The following is a 22,922-nucleotide window of genomic DNA, read 5'->3' on the forward strand; positions in this document are numbered from 1 at the left end:
TCAGGCTTGTGTGAGAAGCCAAGACCAGGCTGTCCAAAGCTGCCTTTTTGTACTTAACAGTCCTGAGGCCCATGACCTCACGGCCCAACTCTGGTCTTGCTTATACTCTAGAGTCTGTCCCCTCTCCCTGTCATCTCCCACCTGTCACCCACTAGACTGTCTTTCAGAAACTCCAGGCGGCCTTGCCTCCTGCCCTAACTCCTGGAGACGTAGTGTTCCTGGGGAGGACTCCCTGCATCTTTGCAGCCTAGGAGCCTCTGGGGCAGAAGGTAGAGGAGGGAACTGTGAACTAGTCACCTAGAGAAGAGGAGGTGACTTTTAGTCTCCTATGTCTAAATTAGCAATACGAATCTGGTTTTTCCACAAAAAACTTGACGTTACAGCTAACTACGTTTCTGTTGCCTTCTGCAAACCCAATTCCATCCCCTGGCCTCCCTGGCTGTATCACCAGCCCTCCCACCCTCCTGATCACAGGAATCACAAACCTCAGACACACAGCTCCTGTCCACACTTGATACACGCATGCACTGGATCACCCAGCCCTGATCTTTCTGCCTCCACGGATGATTGCACAACCCTGAAAGCGAGCACCTCCTTAGATTTTGCATCTTATGTACCTCACGTGACTCCCACCCTGGTCCTAGTCCTGCCACAGCCCAGCTCCGTTTGCCCCATCAGTGACCAAGTGAACATACTTAGATAGCCTCTGTTGCTGCTAGAGCTGTGCTGAATCACTCTGCCTCTTCCCCAGGAAGAGCCCTCCCCTTTTTTCAGGGCCAGCTCTCTGGACCTTGTGGCCTCTGGCCTGGCTTGGCTGTGAGTTCCTGCAGACAAGGGGGTAAGTGCGCTCAGCGTATCCCTCTGGCGCGGCACACGTGTGGCCAGGCACAGCTAAACTGAACCTTGGAGCTCCCAAAAGGGAGCTTCTGTAAAGGAGGGCTCTTCAGGACTTCTTGGGAGCTAAGCGGGGGGAGTCTAGAACTACTAGAGAACCTAGACGTGTAGCTCTGGCCAAAGGGGCTAGGATGAGGGAAGTGTTTGTGGGTGTGATGAGTGGGTGTGGGGTGATGCTGCTAACCTTGGGGCTAGTGGTTGGGGGGGAATGGGGAGCCTGAGAGAGGCCAGGGTGCAGATGGGCTGGTGTGGCACAGCCTGAAATGGTCAAAATGATCCAGCTTGGGGTCCCCAATGCCTAGGAAAGTTGTCCCCTTGAATATCAGTGCAAATGTGCAGGAAACAGATGCCTGCTCGTATGGAAAAGGCCTGGCTCTGAAGTGTGGAGGCAGATACCAGAGTTCTGACTCCTGGCTGGGTCAGAAGAATTGGTCTGTGAGAGACTCTTACTAGTTCACAGCCTAGGTAACCCTGGGGAAGTAGGGAACCTGGGAGGTAACAGGGAGTTTCCTGGTCACTGTGAGCTCAAGAAGAGGTGTTACTTGGCTCAGTGCCTGCTCTGACCTGCTGGAATGAAAGTGAAAGTGAGGGTGGGGACAGTACTTTGCCAGAAGGATTTCCCGGCATGGCGTCCTTCCCAGACCCTGCTCTGGCAGTGGAGAGAGTGTTGTCTCTCTCTGTCACTAGGTAAGTTCCTGGCCCCTCTTTGGGTCTCAGTTTCTCCATGCTTAATGAAGGTTTGAGATTGGGCTAGATAACCGTCATATTAAAGGCAGTAAGCGGGGGTGGGGAAGGTGGTCACCAGATGATCCGCCAGCTTTGTTTCTAAGTGTTGAAAGAGCTCCAGCCTATGCTGGGTGCCTGTCCTCTAGGAGTTATCACTAGGACAGCTTGGACAGGACAGAGTAAACAGCAGTGCCTGGCGGCCCCCTGCAAGTTCAGACTTGTGGAGGGACTGGGGAGTTTACAAGAAGGAAAGCCAGCTACTGGGAAAACGTGGGAGTGCTTTACCATTCTCCACCCCCGCCCCTCCCCAGAGAAGAGGATGTTGTCATGGATAAATAGAGCCAGGCTCACCAGTTCCTGACACATGCGTCATGACCATGAGACAGAACTGGACACCAGGTGGGACTTGGGGCTGTGCATGGGTGGGGAGGGATGGTGTCTGTGAATAGAATGGAGCCATGGGCTAGCCCTGCACCTTCACCTTAAGGTGAACACCTAACCCAGCCTGCTTTAAGCCTCTGTCTGGATGCCGAGGCTCTGGCTCCATTCAGAAGGGCTAAGGGGTGGGGGCTTTGGGGCCCTTCCTCCCTGTCTGATTCTCTGGGCTGTGGCTACATCCTTCACCGGCCAGCACCTGTCTCCAGATGTGAGCCAGGATGCTGAGCATTACCAGGCAGCTGAGTTAGCTGCTGGCCTCTGTCACTGTCCTTTCCTCAGCCCCCGGTCCTTTGTGGGTCCTGCTCCTGTGTGCCTGTGTCATCACTCTCCTGGTCAGAGCCACACCTGTACCTCAGACCATCACAGCTGCCACTGCCTCATCTGGAAGCATAAAGGACCCCTGCCCCTCCTGGCCCCCGGTGCTCTCAGCAGCTAAGCAGTGCCCAGCGTTGGAGGTGACCTGGCCAGTGGTGGAAGTGCCACTGAGTAAGGAGCAACTATTAATACGATGGGAGCCCAGGAGGGCACAGTGGTCAGAGGGTGGGGCTGTGGGCACAGAGGGTCCAAGGATCCCGTTGACTCCTGAGCACCACCCCCTCTTCTGCCAGGCACTCACCATTCTCCCTCCTCAACCCAGCATCATGTGTGTGGGCTCAGGACAGAGAGAACTCTGACATAAGGAATGGCCATAGGACCTCCAGATCCTTGGTGGCCGTGTACTCCAAGGCCCAGCCTCTCCACCCAGAGCTGCTTGCCCTCTGGCCATCTTGGAAGAGCAGCAGCCTGCTAGTGCTGCCCTCTAGGCTGCCTGCTAGAGTCACAGAGGCCGGGCACTAGAGGAGGTCATCCTGAGAAACAGGGCAGGAGTCTTCATGTGAATCAAGGACAGGACCCTCTTCCACATTCCCGTGCTCAGGCCTAGGGCCTTTCTTACAGACAGCTGCACTTGCCCTTAATGGGCTTTCCCTCCTAGCCAGTATGGGACTGTGGGGAGCTGGCAGGGTGGGCAGGGCAGAGCATGGCAGAGGGGAGGCCTGCCCTATGGAAGGGCTGACAGCCGTGTGTGTCCCTAGATGGAACGCTGACCTTGTCCTGTACTGCCTGTAGCCGCTTCCCGCATTTCAGCATCCTCTACTGGCTTGGCAATGGTTCCTTCATCGAGCACCTCTCAGGCCGGCTGCGAGAGGGCAGCACCAGGTGAGGGTTGCGGCAGCCAGGCCAGTGGGAGGGAGGCCTCCTGCTGCGGCCCCCTCATGACCTTCCCTTCCCTTCCCTTCCCCTGTGCTCCAGGCGGGAGCATGGGAGCACGAGCACGAGGCTGTGGAAGGCCTTGGTGCTGAAGGAGCTGAGCCCTGCCCTGCGTAGCACCAACTTCTCCTGCGTGTTCGTGGACCCTGACCAGGTTGCCCAGCGTCACATCGTCCTGGCCCAGCTCTGGGTGAGGAACCCAGGGACAGGAGTGCTGCTTCCTCCGTGTGGGGGGAAAGGGTGGGCTCTGCCAGAGCAGCCTCCAAGCTAACGCCCCGCCCCTCGCATTCCCCAAGGTCAGCCTGAGGTAGAAACAGAAAGGAACTTGGGACTCAGGCAGGGGAGGTATGGCCTGGAGGAAAAAGTGACAAATGTCCCTTCATTCTTTAGCCCTGATCCTTGTCTGCCTTCAATTCCCCAGGCCGGGCTGAGGACAATCTTGCCCCCAACTCAAGGAGCCCTGCCCTCGGGCCACAGCACAGGGCCAAGGACAGCTGGACCCTGACCAGCACCTGGGTGCTACTGCCTGGAGGGTGAACAGATCCTGGCGGCTTGTCCCACCCCCCAGCCCCACCCTCCTCTTCTGCTTTGGTTTCCTCTTCTCACCAGACTCCCCATCTGCCTAGAAAATCATAATAACCTCCGTAAGGCTTCCTCCTGCCTGCCATTCTTTCCACTCACCCATTAACTTCCTACCTACTCCTCACACTGCTCTGCTGCTCAGAAACCACCAAGACCTTCAGTGCCTCAGCCTCACACTCAGGGCCCCCCTACATTTCCAACATGACTTTCCAGTGGCCCACAAGGATTCTCGCTCGTTCCCAGACAACTCCTATGCTTCTGCTCATTCGGTCCCCTCATCATCGCCATCCCAACAGGTGAACTCTGAAGCCCGGTTGAAACGCCACCCTCTTTCAGCTCTGGCCACATTCTGCATTTACCTCGTGTTATTTATGGCTTTTTTTCCCCTTCACTTAAATGGACTGTCCCCAGGGAAGGGATGGGGGCAGTGGCAGTTTCTGATCCACAACTGTATCTGTGTCATCCCCAGTGGGGCCCACACGGGTCTTCATAAAGGATTGTTCAGTGAGTCATCGTGACATCTGCTCATTCATTTAGGCCTCAGGTCCACCCATAGGAACTTCGCCTGTCCCAGGAGGAAGTATGGGAAGAGAGGGTCTGCCACTTAGAAGCTCAAGACAAAATAAGGTTCAGGGAAACACACGCCCTTGAAAAGACAAAACAGCCAGCCCATAATGCTCCTCAGGAGCAGAGGCCCGAAATGGCATGTGGGAGGAGCCTGGGGAAGATGCAGAAGACTCCGCTGGGACAAGGTAGGTTCTCCGAAGAGCCCAGATTTCCCTCCTCTTCCCACACAGATCAAAGCAGCTCAGCACTCAAGGGAGAAAAAATAGACTTTATTTACAAGTAATAACATTTAGAAAAGATCCATCCCCAGCCCTTAAAAACCTTCCATCACTCCAAATCCCACCCCAGTACAAGTCTGGGGAGGATGGGGTGTGAGCTGCCACTGAAGGCTGTCCCCTCCACCCCACTCCTGAGACATAGGGCCCATCTGTCCTGGAAAAAAGCATCCTCTGGCAGGCAGGTACTTCCACCAGGTCATGCCCAGTCCTGGACATTAAGAGCAAGGGCCCCTGTAGGCCCAGCCACCAGGAGCAGCAGGAACCAGGGCCTGCTCCTCCAATGGTCCCTTCTAGATCCAGAGGCTGACAGGAAGACTGGCTGGGCCCAAGGACCCAGCCACTCAAAACCAGCCTCAAATCTGGTTGTGAAGTGACTTTGCTCTAAGAAAAAAATCAGGAGGCAGGGTAGGGTAGGGAGAGTGCCCACACTGTCCAAGCTCCAGGCCTTCTGGGCCAGCTCTGACAAGGCGCTGATGAAGGTCCAGGTACCAGGCCAGGGTGTGGGCAGTCATCACTGTCTCTAGGGGTTTGGCCACCGTTGGCCTGGGAGCTGAGAGAAGGCACTGAGAGGGACAGGAGGAGGAGGAGGACCAGGTGAGATCAGCATCAGGGACACAGGTGGGGCCATTCACTGGTACTGGCCCTTTAGTGCTTTGCCTGAAAGAGACAGAGACATAGTCACGTGGCCAGATAAGACTCGTGATGCCAGCCTGCACCGGCTGGCTCAGGAAAGCCTCCTCCTGCTCCCACAGCCCTGACTGGGATCCCCTCCTTTGTGAGCCCCAACATACCCAGCATCAGGTTACCAGTTGTTGGCTGTGCCTAAGAAGCTCTGGGTGTTCTTGGTGGGAATGGGGTTGTCTATCTTCTCTTCTAATAAGCAGGTACCCAGGACAGGGACCACCTCCTCTTAACCCCTTAACTCCAGCGGCCTAGCTTGGCTGGCCCTGCCTTGGACGCTGCCCTGTGGAGCAGTCCGGGGGTGCCCGTGCTCTCATCTGGTTTCCCTCCCCGCCTCCCTGGCAGTGCCTCCACCTTGCCCTTGGCTCGAGGGGTGGCAACAATGGCAGCAGTGGCAGCGCTGGCTGTGGTGGTGGCAATGCGCGGAGAGCGGCGGGTTCCACTGCGGGTGTTTGGGGAGGCCTTGGACAGGGCCTTCTTTGAGGCCCCCCGCCGCAGAAGGCTGTTCCCCAGCTTCTTGGGCGTGTTGAGGATGCTGAAGGCCATGGACTGGCGCCGGTCAGCCTGCAGGAGAAGGTCTGTCACGCTGGGCAATCCACCACCGCCTCCCAGCGAGCCTGCTGCTCCAGCACTCGGCCAGCAAGGCCCCACCAGGGCCTCATCTCCCTCCAACCCCAGCCTAACCTGTTTAGCAGCTGGAGCTGCTTTCTTCTGGGCCTCAGTAGTGCTCTGTTTGCGCCCTTCATGTCGGTCCCGGGGAGTCATAGGGCGTGGGAAACAGCTGGTGGCCTTCTTGGACTATGAGGAAGAGGACAGTTAGGCAGTGGCAAGAAGATGTCACATCCCAAGCCAGGTGTCTTGGCCTCTCAGAGTTGAGTGGATCTTGAGTCAACTTGTCCAACCTGCTCCCCTCCCCAACTCTGAGCCAGAGGCCTCCCTTCCCACCAGCCCCCAACCATGCATCAGGCCCTTGGAGAGAGAGAGGGAGAGCAGCTCGTGTTTGATCCTGGGCACAGTGCTAAACAGGACAAAACAGAAGAGCCAATGTCACCTACCTCAGGGGTGCCAGGGCCCTGGTGGGGCTCTAAGGAGATGCGTTTGCGCTGCTGCCGGGTGGTGATGCCAGTCCCCTCAGCTATCTGGGTTGGCTGCATGCTGGCTCGGCGCAGGGTCTCCTGGGGGTCTCCGGTTTTCATCTCCTCATCTGTGATGGTGGCCAGGCTCAGGGAAGGCTGCACAGGGTGGAAGAAGCAGTCAGTGGACCCCAGCTGTATGGAGGATGGAGCAGGAAGTGGGACTGCCCCAAAACTCTTCCCTCACCTGACATGTGGAGCAGCTATATCCCTCCTACCTCAAAAGGGCCACCTTCCTGTTCTCTACCTCCACCTGGACGAAGGGCCATGAGAAGAACAGTCCCCAGCAGACTCCTCTCCAGGCTCCTGCCCACCCACAGGTACTTCACTTCCAAGCTCCCTCCCTGCCAGGCTGTTCCATATGGAAGCATGAGGAGGTCACGCTCCTCAGCAGGCCAGAGACCCAGGGCGTTAGCGCTTAGGCCAGATCAACAAGTGGCACTAGGGCAGGATGTCAAGGGAGGAGAGGCTGAGCCAGCGTGGGAGGCCTAGTGCAGTGACCCCAAGGCTCACCCTGGACTCCAGGGGATAGCAGGTCTTCAAGTGTGGGGGGCACACTCGATTGCGCTGCTGCAACTCTGCAATGCGGTTCCAGTCGTCCAGCTGCTCAGGCTCATCCTGGCAAGTGTCCACGTAGAAGCTGTTCCTTCCTGTGGAGGGCAGGGGAGTTGGAGCAAATGGGGCTGGAGTCAGCAGGCTGCCCATGGGCCCTGGCGTCATGCCAGCCTTTGCTGCCACCACCCCTTCCCAGCTACCCTGTAACTTCAGTTCAAGCCCAGCACCCCAGAGTCCTGCTCTGATTCAGTGCTGCAGGTGCAGGAGTAAGGCACACAGACCGTTTGCTATCCCAGTGGCTTGCCCTCCACTCTCTGCCTGCAGAGGTCAGAAGAGGTCATACGCAGAGGCTGCCACTGCACCTTACTCACCGGCCAAGGCTTGGTGCCCAACACCAAGAGAAATGAATAGAGGGCCAGGAATGGATTCTCAGGGGCTCTCTGGAACCCAAAGGATATGAGCCTCCAGCAAGAGTCTGGCTGGCCTGGCCCTTCCAGCAGCCCATCATCACGTGAGAAGGGCATGAGGGCTCCCGCCAGCCCAGTGTCACTATCGTGCTGGGAACCCCAGGCCCTTCGTGTGAGCATCCCTGGTTCACCCTGGCTGAGGGTGCCCCAGCACAGCCCCTAGATGGACAGGTAAGGCCCTGAGACTGCAGGGAGGAAGGACAGGTGGGGCTGGAAGGCAGCAAGCAAGCCAGCCTTGATGTTTAAAAGCTCGCCTCTTCACTGGGCTAGGATTCACCTTCCAGTCTAATTTTTGGGTATGAGAACTCCCTGCAGTCTCCTCACCTGGAGGAGCCCCACTGGACACCCCGGCCTGGGAGCGGCGAGTAGAGCTGCGAGTGGTGGGCCGGTAGCCAGGCAGGCTGAGCAGAGCCGAGTTGCCATCATCAGGAGAGCCCAGGCGGGCTAGAGACCGGGTGGAGGAGGTGGCCCGCAGGCCGGCCTGGGAAGCAGGGGCAGACTGCGTGCTATAGAAGGATGAGTTGGCACTGTCTGGCTCCTCCACATCTAGGTTCTAGAAAAGAGAATGAATCTGTTGCAGTGGGGCTGGCTCTGACACCGTAAAGCAGCCTTCCATTCCCCTCCCAACATCCCCCGATCCCACAGCATGTCTGCCTGTGTTCCCACACTGTTTTGCAAGGGTCCTTGGCTTGCATGTCTGCAAGAAATGGGCCTTGTTGCCAGAAGCCCTCATAAGGTGCTAAGATTGTCAAGACTTTTCTATCCATTTTTTCATTAAGTTAACAGTGCTTTGAGGAGGGAAAGGAAGAGTGTTATCAGCCCATTTTACAGGTGAGGTCCAAAGAAATGAAGTGGCTAGCCCCAAATCATACAGCTAGCAAGTCATGGGGCTGGTGCTGGACCCCATTTCTCCTATATAGTCAGGCTCCTTCCACAGTCCTTCAATCCAGCCTTCCTAGGGCACTGACCATCTTCTCTACCTTCTCGAGCTTCTTGGTAGCAGAGGGCAGCCACCCACACGTCCTCCCTGCTGTACCAAAGGTACCTCTCCCCTCCTTCCAAATACCCCCCTAAAGATATAGAAACAAAGGTACCAGCCCACAGCCTGGCAGGCCGTCTACTGCGCGGCCACAACACATCTCAGCTGCACGGGGGTGCGCTGGGAGGCACAGGATGGGCTGCCACTTGCCCACATTCTCTCCCCTCACCCTGCACAGGATCAGTGCTACACGCAGGAAGGACACTAGCCTTAGAGTCGGGAGACAGCGATCTAATTCCAACCCTGCGTTTTTCTACGGAAGAGGCCCTCAGCAAGTCACTGCCCTTTTTAAGATCTCAGCTTTCCCATCTGTAACACATGGACTGGCTGATCATCCCTGCCTGCTCCTGACTGAGGGCCCAGTGGAAGGATGCGCTCGAGAGGAAGTAGGCATTGCTGTCCTGCAGCCCCTCCCAGCAGCCTGACCTTGGTCATGGTGATGTTGATGATTTGTGTGGTGCGCCGACGAGCAGAGCGGGTCTTACGGCCTGAGTCCAGGAAGACATCGCCCAGGGAGTCCAGGCTGCTCTCCAGGGGAGCCTGACCCCGAGCAGGGATGGGGGTGAAGTAGAGACTCTCCAGGGACTCTACCTTGGGGGGCAGGCGCTGGGAGATGGGTGAGGCTGGTTCTGCAGGGATGCTGGTACCATCGGGCTGGGTACGGGGCAGCTTGCTGTGGAAAGGAAACCTGCTGCGGTGTGGTTTCTGGGGCTAGAAGGCATTTTGTCCAGCCCTTTGCTCCAAAGTGATCATTTCTTACACTTATTATAAGCAGACAAGGCCAAGCAACCCATCCCTGTGTTTTTTCAGAGGTACCAAGGAAAGCCCTTGACCTGGGCCTTCCTTTCAGTCTATCCCCCCCATGTCCCCGTGCTGGCAATCTCAGCTTCCTACCTTAGCCCAGACGCCCCCAGCTACTCCCCAATGAACATGTCCCAAACTAAGCCCCCTTGTCTGTTCTTCCTCCTGCATCCCCTATTTCAGTGACTGGGAGGACCCTCCACCCAGGCCCCCAGACCATGCTGAGCATAATCGTGCGTCATCCCTCTCCTGCCAAGCTAGTCACCATACCCCATGTTCATGTCCCTCCCTGGTCTGCCCCATCTCCTCTCACCCAGACTTAGTTAGTGTGGCGTCTGAAAGGGGCAACAGAGTGGTGGCAAGCAAGGACTCAGGCCAGGCTGCCCAGGTCTGAACCCCAGCTCCACCACTGTGGGACCTGGGGCAAGTGACTGCCCCAGATTCATCTGTTAAAGGGATATAATAGCACCTACCTCAGAGGTGGTTAGAGAATGGATTATAATTGTTATAAGCACTTACAACAGTGTCTGGCACAAAGTAAGTGTAATATAAGTGTTTTTAATGAAAACAATAAATAGATTTCCAGTCTTCTACACTTAGAATGACCTTTTTTTCTAAGATTCAAATCTAACCATGTATTCTCGAATTTCCAACCCTTCCGAGGTTCCTCAGTGTCTAGGATCAAGTGCAGATGCCAGCCTCCAAAGGGGGCACAGTGGGCCCTCCCAGCCTCACTCTCAGCCTTTGCTCACACTGCTTTCTGTCCACCTGGTACACACACCTATGGTTCTTCCAAGACTCAGCAGGAGTGACAGCCTCCACAAAGCCTTTCCTGACAACTTGCTTCTTTTCACTCCCACTGTGCCCTGAGCAGACACCTGAATAAACTGCTGGAGGGCAAAGTGACCATGTCTTATTTACCTCACTAGCCCCAGTGCCCAGGATACAGCCTCATAAACAGCAGGCACTCCATGAACAACAGACTTAGGGAGGAAGGGTGCCTCCTGACCTGGTGATACTGAGTGGGGTCCCCTCCTCGCAGCTCAGATCCAGGCTGTCAATACTCAAGTCCAACTGGGGCTTAGCCTGGGGCTCACGGCTCTTCAAGGCATCAGTCACCACCTGGAATTTGCCCAGTTCTCGAAGCTGCTGGTCTGCATGGGCAACCTGGGAAGTAGAGGGCCAGGAGGAGAGTGAAGACAAGCCTAAGGCAGGGGTGGCCTAGGGTTCCAATGGGACAGGGGTGAGGTGAGTCTGCCAGCCAGATACTTACCTGTGCCTCCAGGCTGCGCACCTGGGCAGTAAGGTGGCGGCAGGTCTGTTCAGCCTCCTTGGTCTTCAGCCCAGCCTGCTGCAGCTCATGGCTCAGCCGCTCGGCTTCAGCCCGCAGCTCCTTGTTCTCCTTCTGCAGCTGCTCCAGGCTCCGCAGCTGCTCCTGCAACTCTTGGTTCTGCTGTTTCTTGGCATCATAATGGGTCTTGGCTTTCTCCATCTGTGTGGGCAGACAGGGTGGGTGGGTGGGGCAGAGCTGGAGGGTGGGAGGAAGGGCAGAGTGGGCCAAGGCTAAAATCCTACCTGCAGCTTGTAGTGCTCCACTGCTTGCTCCTTCTGGCTCAGCTGGGCCTGCAGCTCATTCAGCTGGGCCTGGAGGCGCTGGGCCTCCTGCTGGCTCTCGCCTCCCTGAGCCTGGAAAGCCTGAGAAGAAAGGTCAATCCGGGAGGCTGGTCTGGCTGATCCACCCAAATCCACTGACCTTCCCTGGCACCTTGGACTCCATGTGTGTTTCAGACTCCTGCATATTCGCTCAAGAAGCTGGGAAAAATTCCTTTTACCCCAAATATGCACACTCCCCCCAAGTATAGCCTCCTGAAACACCACACCCCCTTCTAGTCCACATTCTGTGGAAGCCTGCCCTGACCAGCGCAGGCCCTGTGCTTGCCGCCTTTGAGACCAGGCGCAAAGTCATCCTCTTTCCACGTACATACGACCTCCCCTAGGAGGAGGGACGCTGATCCTCAGGAACACCTGCCGCAGCGCACAGAGTGAGGAGCGTGGCATGTGAGCTCTCCGAGGATGTGTGAACTCATTCTCAAAATCACTCTCAGAAGTAACTTTATCCTCATTTCAGAGGAGGAAATGGAGTTCAGAGATTAAAGCAAACTGACCAGGGTCACAGTGACTGAATGGCAGAGCAAGGTCTGAACTTGGTCCACCTAACTCTGAAGCCTGTGGGGGCTCATGCCAGCACCGCCTCCCGTCCAGACCGTGACTCGTGACGAGCAGGGCCTGTGCCTCACTGTCCACCTGCACGGCCAGCAAGTGCTTTGTCCAGGGGTGGGGAACCTGTGGCCTTCGGGCCATATGTGGCCTTCTGGATCCTTGAGTGCGGCCTTTTGACTGAATCCAAATTTTACAGTAAAAATCCTTTTATTAAAAGGATTTGTTCTGTGAAGTTTGGACTTGGTCAAGGGGCTGACTTGGCGATCTGGAGGGGATCTGGTTGTCACTGGAGGAGTTCATCACACCCCTGCCTCTCCTACATCTAGCACAGGGTGGCCCTTAAAAGGCGCGTCGTGAACACCTGCTCATCATGTAAGCAGGACGAGGTGCGGAGCACATGGAAGGAGCAGGAGAAACGGAGTTCTGAGCTCCACCTCGCGGGACCCACCAGGGCTTTAGCAAGTCCCAGTGCCACTGGTGCCCAGCTCCTCTGGTGCCCAGCTCCTTTGCCCCCGACTACAGGCTGTGAAGCCTAGAATTGCACAAAGCAAATATTAAACCGCAGAAGGTGACACAGTTGAAAGCATTGAGACTATTATTAAATTGCACTGTAATATTCAATGTCCCTTGAGCCTAAACTACCTAGACCAACACTGTCTAATAGAACTTCCTGCAATAATGGAATGTTCTGTATCTGCACTGTCCAGTATGACAGCCACCAGCCACATGTAGCTACTGAGCAGGGGGAATGTGCCTCATGGGACTAAAGAACTGAATTTATTTTAATTTAAATTTAAATAATCACACACGACTAGTGGCTGATATAGTGGACAGTGACAGTCTAGAGGGATGGGACCCACTCTGGTCTTCCCTCAAGAGCTCCTGGAAGGCACATGTAGGAGCTCCTGAGCCACAGGCAGGCCTCCTGAGGCTGCCAGGCCCCCAGGGTGCCCTTCCTTGCCCCCCCCACCACGGCCTGAGGGCTTGGAGAGCACCTTCCCGCCCACATCCGCACTCTGACGCAGCCAGAGGCCAGACCCATTCCCCCAGCCGTCCCACCTTCAGCTTCTGCTGCTGCACCTTGCTGGCTTGGTCACAGTCAGCCAGCTTCTTACTCAGTTCTTCCACCTGGGGAGGGAAGAGGAGGAGAGAAAACTCAGGAGGACTTACCCTGGATGTCCAGGCAAATTATGGGGCTTCCCAGACCAGTATCCCCAGCGTTCCTAGAAAAAGAAACTCAGGCCCTTTCTCTGGCCTCCAATTAGGGAATAGACTGCTGCCCAGGCTGGCTGGCAGGGCCTGAATGAGGTGACCCAACACAGATGTTGCCAGGGCCACCTCCCATACTCGCCTCCACTCCTGGCCTGCAGAGACAGAGGCGTGCTGGACCCTGCAGCCACCAGAACCAGCAGAATCAACTCTGGGGAGCTGCTCTCACACCACCATCCTGCTGCTGTCACCACTCCGAACCCCCATTTTCCCAGGTTGGAGTAGGAACAGGGAACCTAATGTGTAACCCTAGCTGACATACTCAATGAAAACTCATCCCTCCCTCCTCCCAGGAACTGCCAAAGCAAAAGCCCACAGATGCTCAGACCCCTCCCAATACCCACAGGCCATTAGGGACGGTGCTAGCAGTGCGGCCGCTGCGGTTAGCGCTGGGGCAACAGACTGCTGGAGGACAAGAGCAGGGACAGCACACGTACTCCATGCCCACCCCACTCCCACAAAGAGGAAGAGCACAGGGAGGAAGGGAGGGAACAGCACAGCCACAAGCACCCCTGGCTCCTCCAGGCACCCCCTGGGTTCAAGCATGACCAGCAGCAAAGGGGGAGGCAAGGGCTCCATTGCTAACTGTTTGCCATTCAATTTAATTGTCCCCTTCATCTCAGGGTCCCCAGAGGAGGTAACTGGGCAGGGGGATGGTGGAGGAAGGGTGCTCCAGCTCTATAGCCTTGATGTCTCCACAGTGCAGGGATCCCATGAGAGATGCAGCCAGGCTGTGTGGCCCCCATCTGGGGTAGACCCGTCTGCTCCTCTCAGCCTCGCCTTCCTGCTCCAGACATCTCTATGCCCTGCTCAGGGTTAAAGCTCCAGAGGGTGATGGGAGGGTGTCCTGAGCCCCCAACCCTCCCTAACCTGTGAGGGCTGCCAGGCGTATCACCTTTATGGTTTTGGTAAATCCATACTACGTGGGGAAAAAAGGGTGCTGTGTTAAGAGGGCCCACAGGTAATTCTGCTGTTCCTCTTAGTTGAGTATCTCTAACTAGCCCCAGAGGAGAGAAGGTACAGAAGGGCGGAGAGGCCGACCTGGGATGGGTGGGACGAGGCCCGAGAGAGAGCCCAGCACACTGCACTCCTGGGTGGACTGGGCCTGGAATCCACGGCTTGACCCTGCCCCCTTCACAAACAGTTCACAACAGGAGCTGGCGGAGGCAAGCTGCAGCCGGGCTCATGCACCGACACTGGTCACCGCTTAAGCAGCCAGCATTTATCGAGGACCCCAGGCATTACCTGCTTAGTCTGGTCTCTCTGAAATACCTCTAGCTGCTCCACCTGTGCAGGGGGAGGGGCAATGGAGACAGTGAGATCGGCCCAAAGCGGCACCAGCCCTGTCATCAGGCTGACCTCACTGAGGCTTTGATACTTTCTGGTAAGTTAGAAAGTATCAGAGGAATCAGACTTCCAGTAAGTTAACAAAAAGAAAAAATGCCAGCTAGACTTGTACTGCTCTTGGGGCCTCCAGTGCAGGTGTGCTTCTGGAATGGGGTGGTGGTCGTCACAACTTGACTTTCTAGGGACAGAGCCTTCAGGGAAGGGGAGGCCATTGATACTTTCTTTAGGACAACAGGGGCAACAGACTTGAATTCCACCAGCAACCTCTCCTTTTCCGCCACCCAGTGAATGAGGGAAGGCAAGATACTGCAGTGTGGGAGCCAGAAACCCTGGAATGCAGAGGAACAGTGTCCCTGCTCTCTCAGGTCCCTATCTTGGGGGTGTGGCTGAGCTAGGCACCTCACCTGGGCAGTGAGTTTCTGCCTTTCTTCTTGGAACCGCTGCCTCTCCTCCAGGACCTTGACCTTGGCACCCTCGTACTTGGCAGTCATCACCTCCAGCTCCCGGGCAGTGCTCTGTGCTTCCCGCTGCATCTCAGCCAGCCGGGTCTCAGCGTCAGCACGCACAGCTGCCAACTCTTGGACATACTTCTCCCGGGCCTGGTCCAGCTCCACCTCCAGAAACTGCCGGCCGAGGTTGGCCCGCTCACCCAGCCCCCGGTTTTCCTCTGCCAGCAGGCCATGTGCCTTCTTCAGCATGCTCAGCTGCTCTGCATAGCTGGCCTTCTCTGCCCGCAGCTGCTGGGCCGCTCGCTCCTGCTCTGCCACCTTCTGCCGCAGGGGCACCAGCTCCCCAAGTTCCCGCTGGGCCCGCATCAGCTCTGCCCGCAGCCCGCCAGCTGCCTGCTTACTCTGCTCCAGCTCCTCGCGGTGGCGTTTCTCAGCAGCTGCCTGCTCGGCCTGCAGCTGCTGGCAGAGGTGCTTGGCTGGCAGCAGCTCGCTCACCAGGGCCTGTGTGCTGGTGTGCTCAAGCTGCAGGGCAGAGAGGGCTTGCTCCTTCTGGAAGAACTTCTCCTGCCACGCCTTCAATTCTTGGCCCAACTCCTCCGCTCGCTCTGCCTGTGAAGCCAGCTCCTGCCGCAGGTTCTCTGAAGCCACCCGCTGTTTCTCGGCCTCCTCCCGGAGGCTCTGCACCTCCTCCCGCAGAGCAGAGCTGCGTTCTGCAGCCCTGGCGCTGTTGCTGGCCGTCTCTGCCTGGAGCAGGCGCAGCCTCTCTTCCAGCTTCTGGCTCTTCTCTGACTCGGCCATAACCAGCCGCTTCAACTCCTTGCTCTCCCCCTCTTTCTCCAGGACCTGGCGGTTAAGGATGGACACCTCTTCCTCCAAGCTGCTGATGAGGCTGTTTTTTCTCTCAGCCTCCTGCTGGGCCCGGGCCACCTGGGCCTTCCACTCATCCTCAGCCTTGCTATGGTCTTGGGCCTTGGCGCGGAGAATAGCCAGCTCCCTTTGGGCGGAAGCTAAGGTACCCTGACTGTGCTCCAGCTCCTGGGCCTTCTCCTCTAACTGGCCCCGCAGAGCCTCCAGAGCACTGTCCCTCTCGGCCCGAGAGGCCCGCTCAGACTTGAGGCTGCGCTCCAGGCTGTCGGCCTGCTCCTGCTGCCGCCGGCACTGCTGCTCCAGCTTGCTCATTTCTGCCCGCAGCGCCTCCAACTCAGGGCCTGCCGGCTCAGTCCCGCCAGCAGCCGCAGATTGGGCTCCTGAGCTGGACGCATCTTCTCTGCTGGTCATCCCTGAAGACTGCTGGTGCTCCTTCTCTTTCTTAGCCAGCTGTTCCTTCAGTTGCTCCACGGTTTGCTGAAGCTCCCCTAGCTCTGTCTTCCGGGCTGCTTCCAGACCACGAAGCTTGGCCAGCTCCTGGTCCTTGCCCTCCTTTTCGGTCAGGGCATGCGCCAGCGCCTCTTGCAGGGTAGCAAACTCCACACGCTGCTCGTTAAGGGCGTTCTGCAGCCGCATCTCAAGCTCTGCCTTGGCTGCCTTCTCCAGGGCCAGATCGGCTTGGGCCCGGCCCCGCTCCTGGGTCAGCCGTGCTACCTCCCTCTCCTGCTGCCCACGCTCCTCCTGCTGCTGCCCCTGGCTCTCCATCAGCGCAGCCCGCAGCCGCTCCAGCTCACTGCCCATTTGCTCTGCCTCCCGCTCCATGGCCTGCAGCGCGGCCTGTGTGCTGCAGAACTGGCGTCCCTGCTGCTCTTCCAGCCACTCAGACTCTCTGTCTCCTGCCCTCGGGGGCTCCTTGAGTAGCTCCCGGGAGGCTGTTTCCTGCTGCTCACCTGCCTTGCGCACCAAGGCCTCTAGGCGGGCCACCTCCTTGCTGGTGGCAGCCATTTTCTCCTGCAGAGTGGAAAGGTCGTCTGCAAGCTTCTGGGCCCTGACCTCCTTCTCCTGGACCTGCTGGAGGGCTCTGGCCAGGTTGGCATGGAGCTGGGCTAGCTCATTCTGCTGCCGGCCTATCTGGAGCTCGCTGCGGGCCTCTATCCCTGCCACCTTCTCCTTTGCCTCCTGCAGCTCCTGGCGGGCCTTCTCACGTTCCTCCTTGAGGGTCATCAGCTGTTCCTGGAACATGGCACCATACTGCGCCTCCTCTTGCTGGCTATCCTCATACCGCTTACGCCAGGTGGCTACCTCTTTGACGAGCTGCTCACATTCACCCTCGGCCCTGTGCTGGGAGGCTATGGCCTCTGCCAGCTCCCGCCGCAGGGCATCAGTCTCAGCCTGACGGGTCTCCCCAAGCTGCTGTAATCGAGCCTCCAGCCCCTTGCGCCCAGCCTTCTCTTCTTCTAGCTCCTTCCGTTCCCGCTTATGCTGCTCCATGAGGCTTCGGGTCTCTTCCTTCAGCTCAGAGATACAACGTTGCTGCTCTTCCAGGGCATCTGTGGCCCTGCGCTTCTCCTCTTCAAGGCTGCTCTTGGTGACATTCAAGGACTCCTCAAGGGCCTGGAGCTGCTCTTGGAGCTGGTCCTTCTCCCGGGCCACCCTTTCTCTCTCAGCTGCTTTTTGCTGCTCAGACCTCAGCTGGGCCTCTAACTCTGCCACCTGGGCCTGGGCCTGACGCTGCTCCTGGTGGGCTACCTCAAAATGGGTCTGGAGTTCCTCCACCTTCTGGCTCAGCTCTGCCTTCTCCCGCTGGGCCTGTGTCACTGAGGTCTGGGCACTGTCTCGGGCTTCATGAGCAGCCTCAAGTTGTTGCTGCAGAATCTCTAGCTTGGCGGCTTTCTCCTTCTCCAGGGCCTCCAGCTTCTGGCGAGCTGCATCCTGCTCCTTCAAGGAGGCCTCTAGCTCGGCAGCAGCAGTGGCCAGTTGCTGGGCATGGTCCCGCCTGGTTACCTCCTGCTCCTTGGCTGCTTCCTTCAACTGCTGCTCCTTCTGCTTCAGGCTGCTGCTCAGCTGCTCCACCTGCTGGCAGAGGCCCTGGGAGGCCTGTTCTTGCTGTTGCAGGGCCTGTGCTAACTGGGCCTGCTCCTTTTTGGCCTGCTGCTTCAGGCCGGCCAGTTCTTGATCCTGCTGCTGGAGGGTGGCCTTGAGTGTGGTGAGCTCAGAGGTCAGAGAGGCCACCTGGGCAGTCAGCTGGGCCCCCTGAGCCTGGGAGGCCTGCTCCAGCTCTTCCTTAGCCTGGCTGAGGTTAGAGATGGAGCTCTGCAGGTCGGCGACCAGGCTAGCCAGCTGCTGCTTTTCTTCTGCAAAATGGCTCTGTTCGGCGAGCAGCTTGGCTTCCTGCTGGCCCCGCTCGGTCTCCAGCGTGTCCACCCTGGCTTGGAGCTGGGTGTTGTTTGCAGCAAGAGTGGCTGCCTCTTGCTTCAGGGTTTCCAGCTGGTGGGACAAAGAGATAACGCGGATCAGCAGGACTCCTCAGACACCACGCCCCTCTGGGAACCGAGGAACGCCGGGAACCTGAGTGTGCCGAACACGGGTCCACACCAACCCCAGCACAAGTCTTGCTGGCTGCTCCCGTGTATTCCTACCTGCAAGACGTCACCCAGCACCTCGCCCTTCTGGGGTGGGTTCTCCTGTAGCTGGGCCAAATGCTCTTCCAGCTGTGAAAGTTTTCCTTGAAGGATTTCATTCTTCTCTTCAAGGCATTTCTGGGAATAAATAAGAGACTCGTGTGACCAGACAGAACAGGCACCAAATTACCCCATAGGCCCTAGTGAACATCGACAAAACATGTGACCCTACCAACTTGTTACCAAGATTCCCTTTAGCCCTGGCTTAGAAAAAGTCTCTCAAAAACCATGGACCTGAGACTTAAGGGACCTGGCTTTCTAGCCCTTGTTCTAGGGCTGAATCGAGTCATCATGTGAACTGCCTACTTCTTCTCCATGGCTGGGTTTACTTCAAATTTCCTTACTGTACACCCTTCCTCAGGCAAGTCTTGACTCCCAGATTATCCCAACAAGCATCGGCTTAAAAATATTCCCTGGGCACCAACACCAGCTGCAACAGCAGCCGCCGCAGCACCCCCAACGCCCCCACCAACTTCCCACCACTGTTCACGAAGCACCCACAGCAGGCTGTGCTGGGGCATCTCTGAGTTTCTAACTCACCTACAAATGTGGGAGGTAGCTATTACTATCCCTCTTTTACAGAGCAGGCACCTGAAGCCCAGACGCTAAGGGCCTTGCTTAAGGACTAAATGGTTATTACTAAGTGGCAGAGTTGGGTTCTTATTAATAGCAACAATAATAATAGCAACTAGTTCACCGAGAGCTTACTTTTACACCACACAATGTGTTAAGTGCTTTATATAAATTATCTCACAATAGCTGATGAGGCAGCTACTCATTATCATTCCCATTTTAGGGGAAGGATGCTGAGAGGGGGACTGATTGACTTGTCCAAGATCCACACTGTAAACAGCAGAGACAGATTCACAGGAGTACTGGACTTTATGCCACACTCTTTCCATTACAGAGCACTATTAAACCCTAAAAAGAAGTCAGCCTAATTCCCAAAGGCCTGGAAGAGCAGAGTGGTACACTGAACTCAGCTTTGCGCATGTGGTCAAGAGGGGGGCCCCGACTCTCCGGCAGAAGTTTACCTTGTCCTGCAGGGCTGTGCTGAGCTCCTTCTCCAGATGGGCCTGCTTCTCCACCCACTCCCGAGTGGCCTTGCTGTGCTCCTCTGTGAGTTCATTGAGGGCACCCTGTAGTTGCTGCAGGTGACTGGCAAACTCCCGCAGCTGAGACGGACAAGTGCGAATCCCCGTCACCCAGGGTCAGAGCCGGTACCACCACTGCTGTCTGCTCCCCGAACCCCAGGGGCGAGTTGCCTCCAATTACCCTGCCAACCCTCCCCAAACCAATCACAATAATCCCACCCCAAATTCAGGACGACAAATCAAAATTGAGGGCCACAACCCAGTACCCCAGCAGCAGCCAATTAGGGGACAGGAAAGGGGCAAAGTATGCAGGTCTCTGGAGACTGAAGCATAAGACAGGTGCTGGGACATTCTTCTCAAGCCTTTCTCGGGGAGACTTCCAGGCCCCCTCAGCCCTGAGGGGCCTCCATGTGTAGACCAAGCCCTCACCACTCACCTTAAAGGAGAGGTCTCCATTCTCCTCAGAAAGCTGGTTAATCTTGCGATCCATCTGGCCCTTCTCTGTCTTCAGGTCCTGGCACTGCTTGAGGGTCTCATGCAGCCGCATGGTGAGGCTGCGAGGGAGAGAGCAGTGAGAAGAGAGCGTGGGCCCCGAACTGGGTGCAGGCAGGGGCTGGGAAGGAAGGCAGGGCTCTACCTCTCATTCTTGCCCCGTAGCTCCTCCAGCTCCCTGGGCTCCAGCGGGCTGGCCGCCTGCTTCTCGTTCAGCAGGGCCAGGCGGTCGATGCGCTGCTGCATCACGGCCATCTGTGCATCTGCCCCGGAGTCGGGGGAGGAGGAGAAGAGAGTCAGCACAGAACTTTGGGGGGAGGGAGAGGGAGGGGAGGCATGTGGTACCCAATCTAAGGGAAAGGGAGGATGGGGCAAGGACAGAACCCAGCTTCCAGGAGGCCTGGCCTTAGGCCCAGGGCTGAGCCCTAAGCTCCAGGGCCAGCAGAGGGGACAACATGGGAGGGTAACGGGACATCCCTCAGGCAAATCCATTCGCACGCATCTGCAGGCGTCCCAGGCACCCACCCTTCTCAGTGAGGAGCTTGCGGTTCTCAGCCAGCTCCAGCTCCAGCTCATCCCGGTTGTTTCTCTCATCTGCAAGCTGCTTCTTCAGCCGTCTCATCTGGAACTGTGGGGTCTGCAGGATGTCGCCCATGGGTGAGGCTGGAGAGCCTGAGAGGAAGCTGAGGAAGGAGATGGCCCAGATGCCATGGTAAGAGCCTAAGATCTGAAGTGACCAGCAATGGGCAGGGAGGGAGGGAGCAGGGGGTCTATGGACGTGAGCACTGGCTGGGAGGCCCATGCACCTGGGTTCTGTTTGCAGTGCTACTTCATGCCTCATGACATGACCTGGAGAAAACGCTTCTTCTCCCTCTTCCATACCTTAATTTCTTTGTTGGGGGAAAAAAAAAGTGATGTGTTCTCCTTGCCTCTACAGAAATGCACTGAGAGAAGGGAATTTACTGAGGAAGAAGGGTATTCCATAAACAGGGAGGCCTTCTGCCCATGACAGATCCCAACCAAATTTCCTCGATTAGTACTGGGTCAGGTGAGGAAATCCCAGACCTATAGGGTACTCCAAGCACTCTCTTGATGATGTAAATATCTGGTCAACGGCTTAGCCTCTAGAATGCAGGGATGTGAGGACTGCATGGATGCTGAGGCCCCATCCCAGGAGAGGCCCAAGACATACTTGTTCCCACTGGAAGAGGAGGCAACCTTCTGTAGCTCTAGGAAATGAACTTCCCTCTTGGCCTGGTGGCTAGGTGGGGAGAGCTCTTCAGAGAAGCAGGTAGAAGGAATAGGAGCTGGAGATAAGAAGACAAACCAAGAAAGGTTAGTAAGAGGGTGAACAGACTTGCATCTTTACACAATTTGAGAACTCACCTTAGTGGGTGTGAATCTGCGGGACACTTATACGTAAACTACAGAGGGAGGGACTGGACAGAACCTGAAACCTGGTGTCTGGGTTATCCAGAGGTCAGTGTCCCTAACTAAAATCAAGTGCAGGGCTTCCATTTCCACAGAGCACCAGTGCTCAGACAGCACAGTGGAGGGAGGGGGGTCCTCCATGCTCAGAAACTGGACCAAGTGCCCAAGCTTTTCCCTCCAGCCAACACTGCAGAGACAGCTTGGGAGCCCTGAGCAGGGTCTCCTCGTAGCCCCCAATGACCTCTCACGTCAGAGCCACTGGTCTCCTTCTGGAACTCTTCCACCCTGAAATCTCACACTGCCAACACGCCCTCTTTCTCAAACCTTCTCTCCCCTTGGTTGCCATGACCACTTTTGCAGGACTCTCCTCTACTCACCCATTCATAGTCTCCCCCATCTGTTCCTCCCACCTCCACCCACCCTCTAAGCTCCCCAGACTCTGACGGGGCCGCCTCGCTCTGCCCGCAGTGCCCATGGCCTCAGTGGCCGTCCACACACTGACCTAAACCCAGGGCCCTCTCCTGCATTCTGGAACCACATTTCAACGTCTCCACCTGAAGGTCCCATGAGGAACCTGAATATGAGGAACATCAAATTCAGTGGCTACAGGAGAATTGCTTAAACCTGCTTCTTATATTCCTGTCATCATTAGCGGACCTCTTCATCAGGAGACTGGCAGAATGATCACTCTTTCTATTGCACTGCCAGCTGAGACATTTGGTATATCCTGTACTTAGATTCCTTATCATACTTATTGGTTTATGTATCTGTATTTTTTTGCCTTCATAAAGGCAAAAACCTTTTTTTTAAGACTGTTTTCAGCTTCTAAGCCTAGAGTAGTTTTTGTTTAAAAAATAACAAAGGGAGGCCAGATGTGGTGGCTCATGCTTATAATCTCAGCACTTTGGGAGACTGAGGCAGAAGGATAGCTTGAGGCCGGGAGTTTGAGACCAGCCTGGACAATACAGCAAGACCCTGTCTCTACAAAAAGTAAAAAAATTATCCAGGCATAGTAGTATGCACCTGTAGTCCTAGCTACTCAGGAGGCTGAGACAGGTGGATCACTTGAGCTCAGGAGTTTGATGTTACAGTGAGCTATGATAACACCATTACACTCCAGCCTGTGCAAGAAAGTGAGACCCTCTCTCAAAAAAAAACGTGTATATCGGGGAGGTGATCAAGGAGAAACCAAGATCAGACAGGACCACTTATAAATATCCTGGCAGCAAAGAGAAGCTCTAAAGGAACTAGATGATGATAACATGGCCCAGAAATCAACCTACTCCATTACACACACTTTTCCTAAGCACCAACTCTATGCTTTGTGTTGGGGACAGAAAGAAACTCCCACTGCTGAGACGACTCAGGGTCCCAGCAGTCCCTAATTCAGAGATGTGGGGATCCCTGGGAGTATGTCCTTACTCACCTTTCTGCAAGAAGTTCTCTAGGTCCTCATTGAGGTTTAGCCCATCCTCATGGTCCAGTACAAATTTAAGAATGGTAGCTAACTCAGCCTGGGTGACAAAAAGAGAAAAGGAGGATCACTTAGGTGTTAGAGAGGCCTCTGGAAGGATGGCTGCCAGGAACTCCAGCCTGGCAGCGCCCGTCCCTGTTCTCCTGAGCCCCAGGAGCCTGCTGGATCCCATTCCCCCTCTCAGAGCCT

General features: G+C 56.3%; 2 protein-coding genes across 6 annotated transcripts in view; one reads left to right on the top strand and one right to left on the bottom strand.

Annotated features, from left to right (window-relative positions):
- Positions 1-720: 720 nt before the first annotated feature.
- On the top strand, positions 721-4,396 carry IL18BP (interleukin 18 binding protein). 2 transcript variants are annotated; one of them, XM_012645688.1, is made up of 6 exons: positions 721-838; positions 1,932-2,019; positions 2,338-2,544; positions 3,132-3,255; positions 3,349-3,496; positions 3,728-4,396. In XM_012645688.1, exons 2-6 carry the CDS (start codon positions 1,992-1,994, stop codon positions 3,809-3,811), a joined length of 591 nt encoding a protein of 196 aa, XP_012501142.1. In that variant the 5' UTR covers positions 721-838; positions 1,932-1,991; the 3' UTR covers positions 3,812-4,396. The 2 variants fall into 2 exon arrangements, with proteins under 2 accessions (XP_012501142.1, XP_012501141.1); XM_012645687.1 differs by lacking the exon at positions 721-838 and adding an exon at positions 1,089-1,581.
- A 307-nt stretch (positions 4,397-4,703) lies between these two features.
- Positions 4,704-22,922, bottom strand: part of NUMA1 (nuclear mitotic apparatus protein 1) — a 58,882-nt gene continuing 40,663 nt past the window's right edge. For 2 of the 4 annotated variants that reach the window (XM_012645690.1, XM_012645689.1), the window contains exons 7-26: positions 22,686-22,773; positions 21,021-21,135; positions 20,354-20,511; positions 19,974-20,091; positions 19,773-19,890; positions 19,277-19,417; positions 18,201-18,320; positions 14,650-18,048; positions 14,144-14,185; positions 12,689-12,757; positions 10,985-11,104; positions 10,683-10,901; positions 10,419-10,576; positions 9,035-9,281; positions 7,894-8,122; positions 7,061-7,197; positions 6,470-6,646; positions 6,099-6,212; positions 5,769-5,978; positions 4,704-5,390 (exon numbers count right to left, since the gene is read on the bottom strand). In XM_012645690.1, coding sequence (XP_012501144.1) covers positions 5,379-5,390; positions 5,769-5,978; positions 6,099-6,212; positions 6,470-6,646; positions 7,061-7,197; positions 7,894-8,122; positions 9,035-9,281; positions 10,419-10,576; positions 10,683-10,901; positions 10,985-11,104; positions 12,689-12,757; positions 14,144-14,185; positions 14,650-18,048; positions 18,201-18,320; positions 19,277-19,417; positions 19,773-19,890; positions 19,974-20,091; positions 20,354-20,511; positions 21,021-21,135; positions 22,686-22,773 — 5,991 coding nt within the window. In that variant the 3' untranslated portion in view covers positions 4,704-5,378. The remainder of the gene's footprint in view (positions 5,391-5,768; positions 5,979-6,098; positions 6,213-6,469; positions 6,647-7,060; positions 7,198-7,893; positions 8,123-9,034; positions 9,282-10,418; positions 10,577-10,682; positions 10,902-10,984; positions 11,105-12,688; positions 12,758-14,143; positions 14,186-14,649; positions 18,049-18,200; positions 18,321-19,276; positions 19,418-19,772; positions 19,891-19,973; positions 20,092-20,353; positions 20,512-21,020; positions 21,136-22,685; positions 22,774-22,922) is intronic. The other 2 variants (XM_012645692.1, XM_012645691.1) reach the window with 2 other exon arrangements.

The sequence above is a fragment of the Propithecus coquereli genome, unplaced genomic scaffold (genome assembly GCF_000956105.1).
Source record: "Propithecus coquereli isolate 6110/MARCELLA unplaced genomic scaffold, Pcoq_1.0 Scaffold235, whole genome shotgun sequence".
NCBI lineage: Eukaryota > Metazoa > Chordata > Mammalia > Primates > Indriidae > Propithecus > Propithecus coquereli.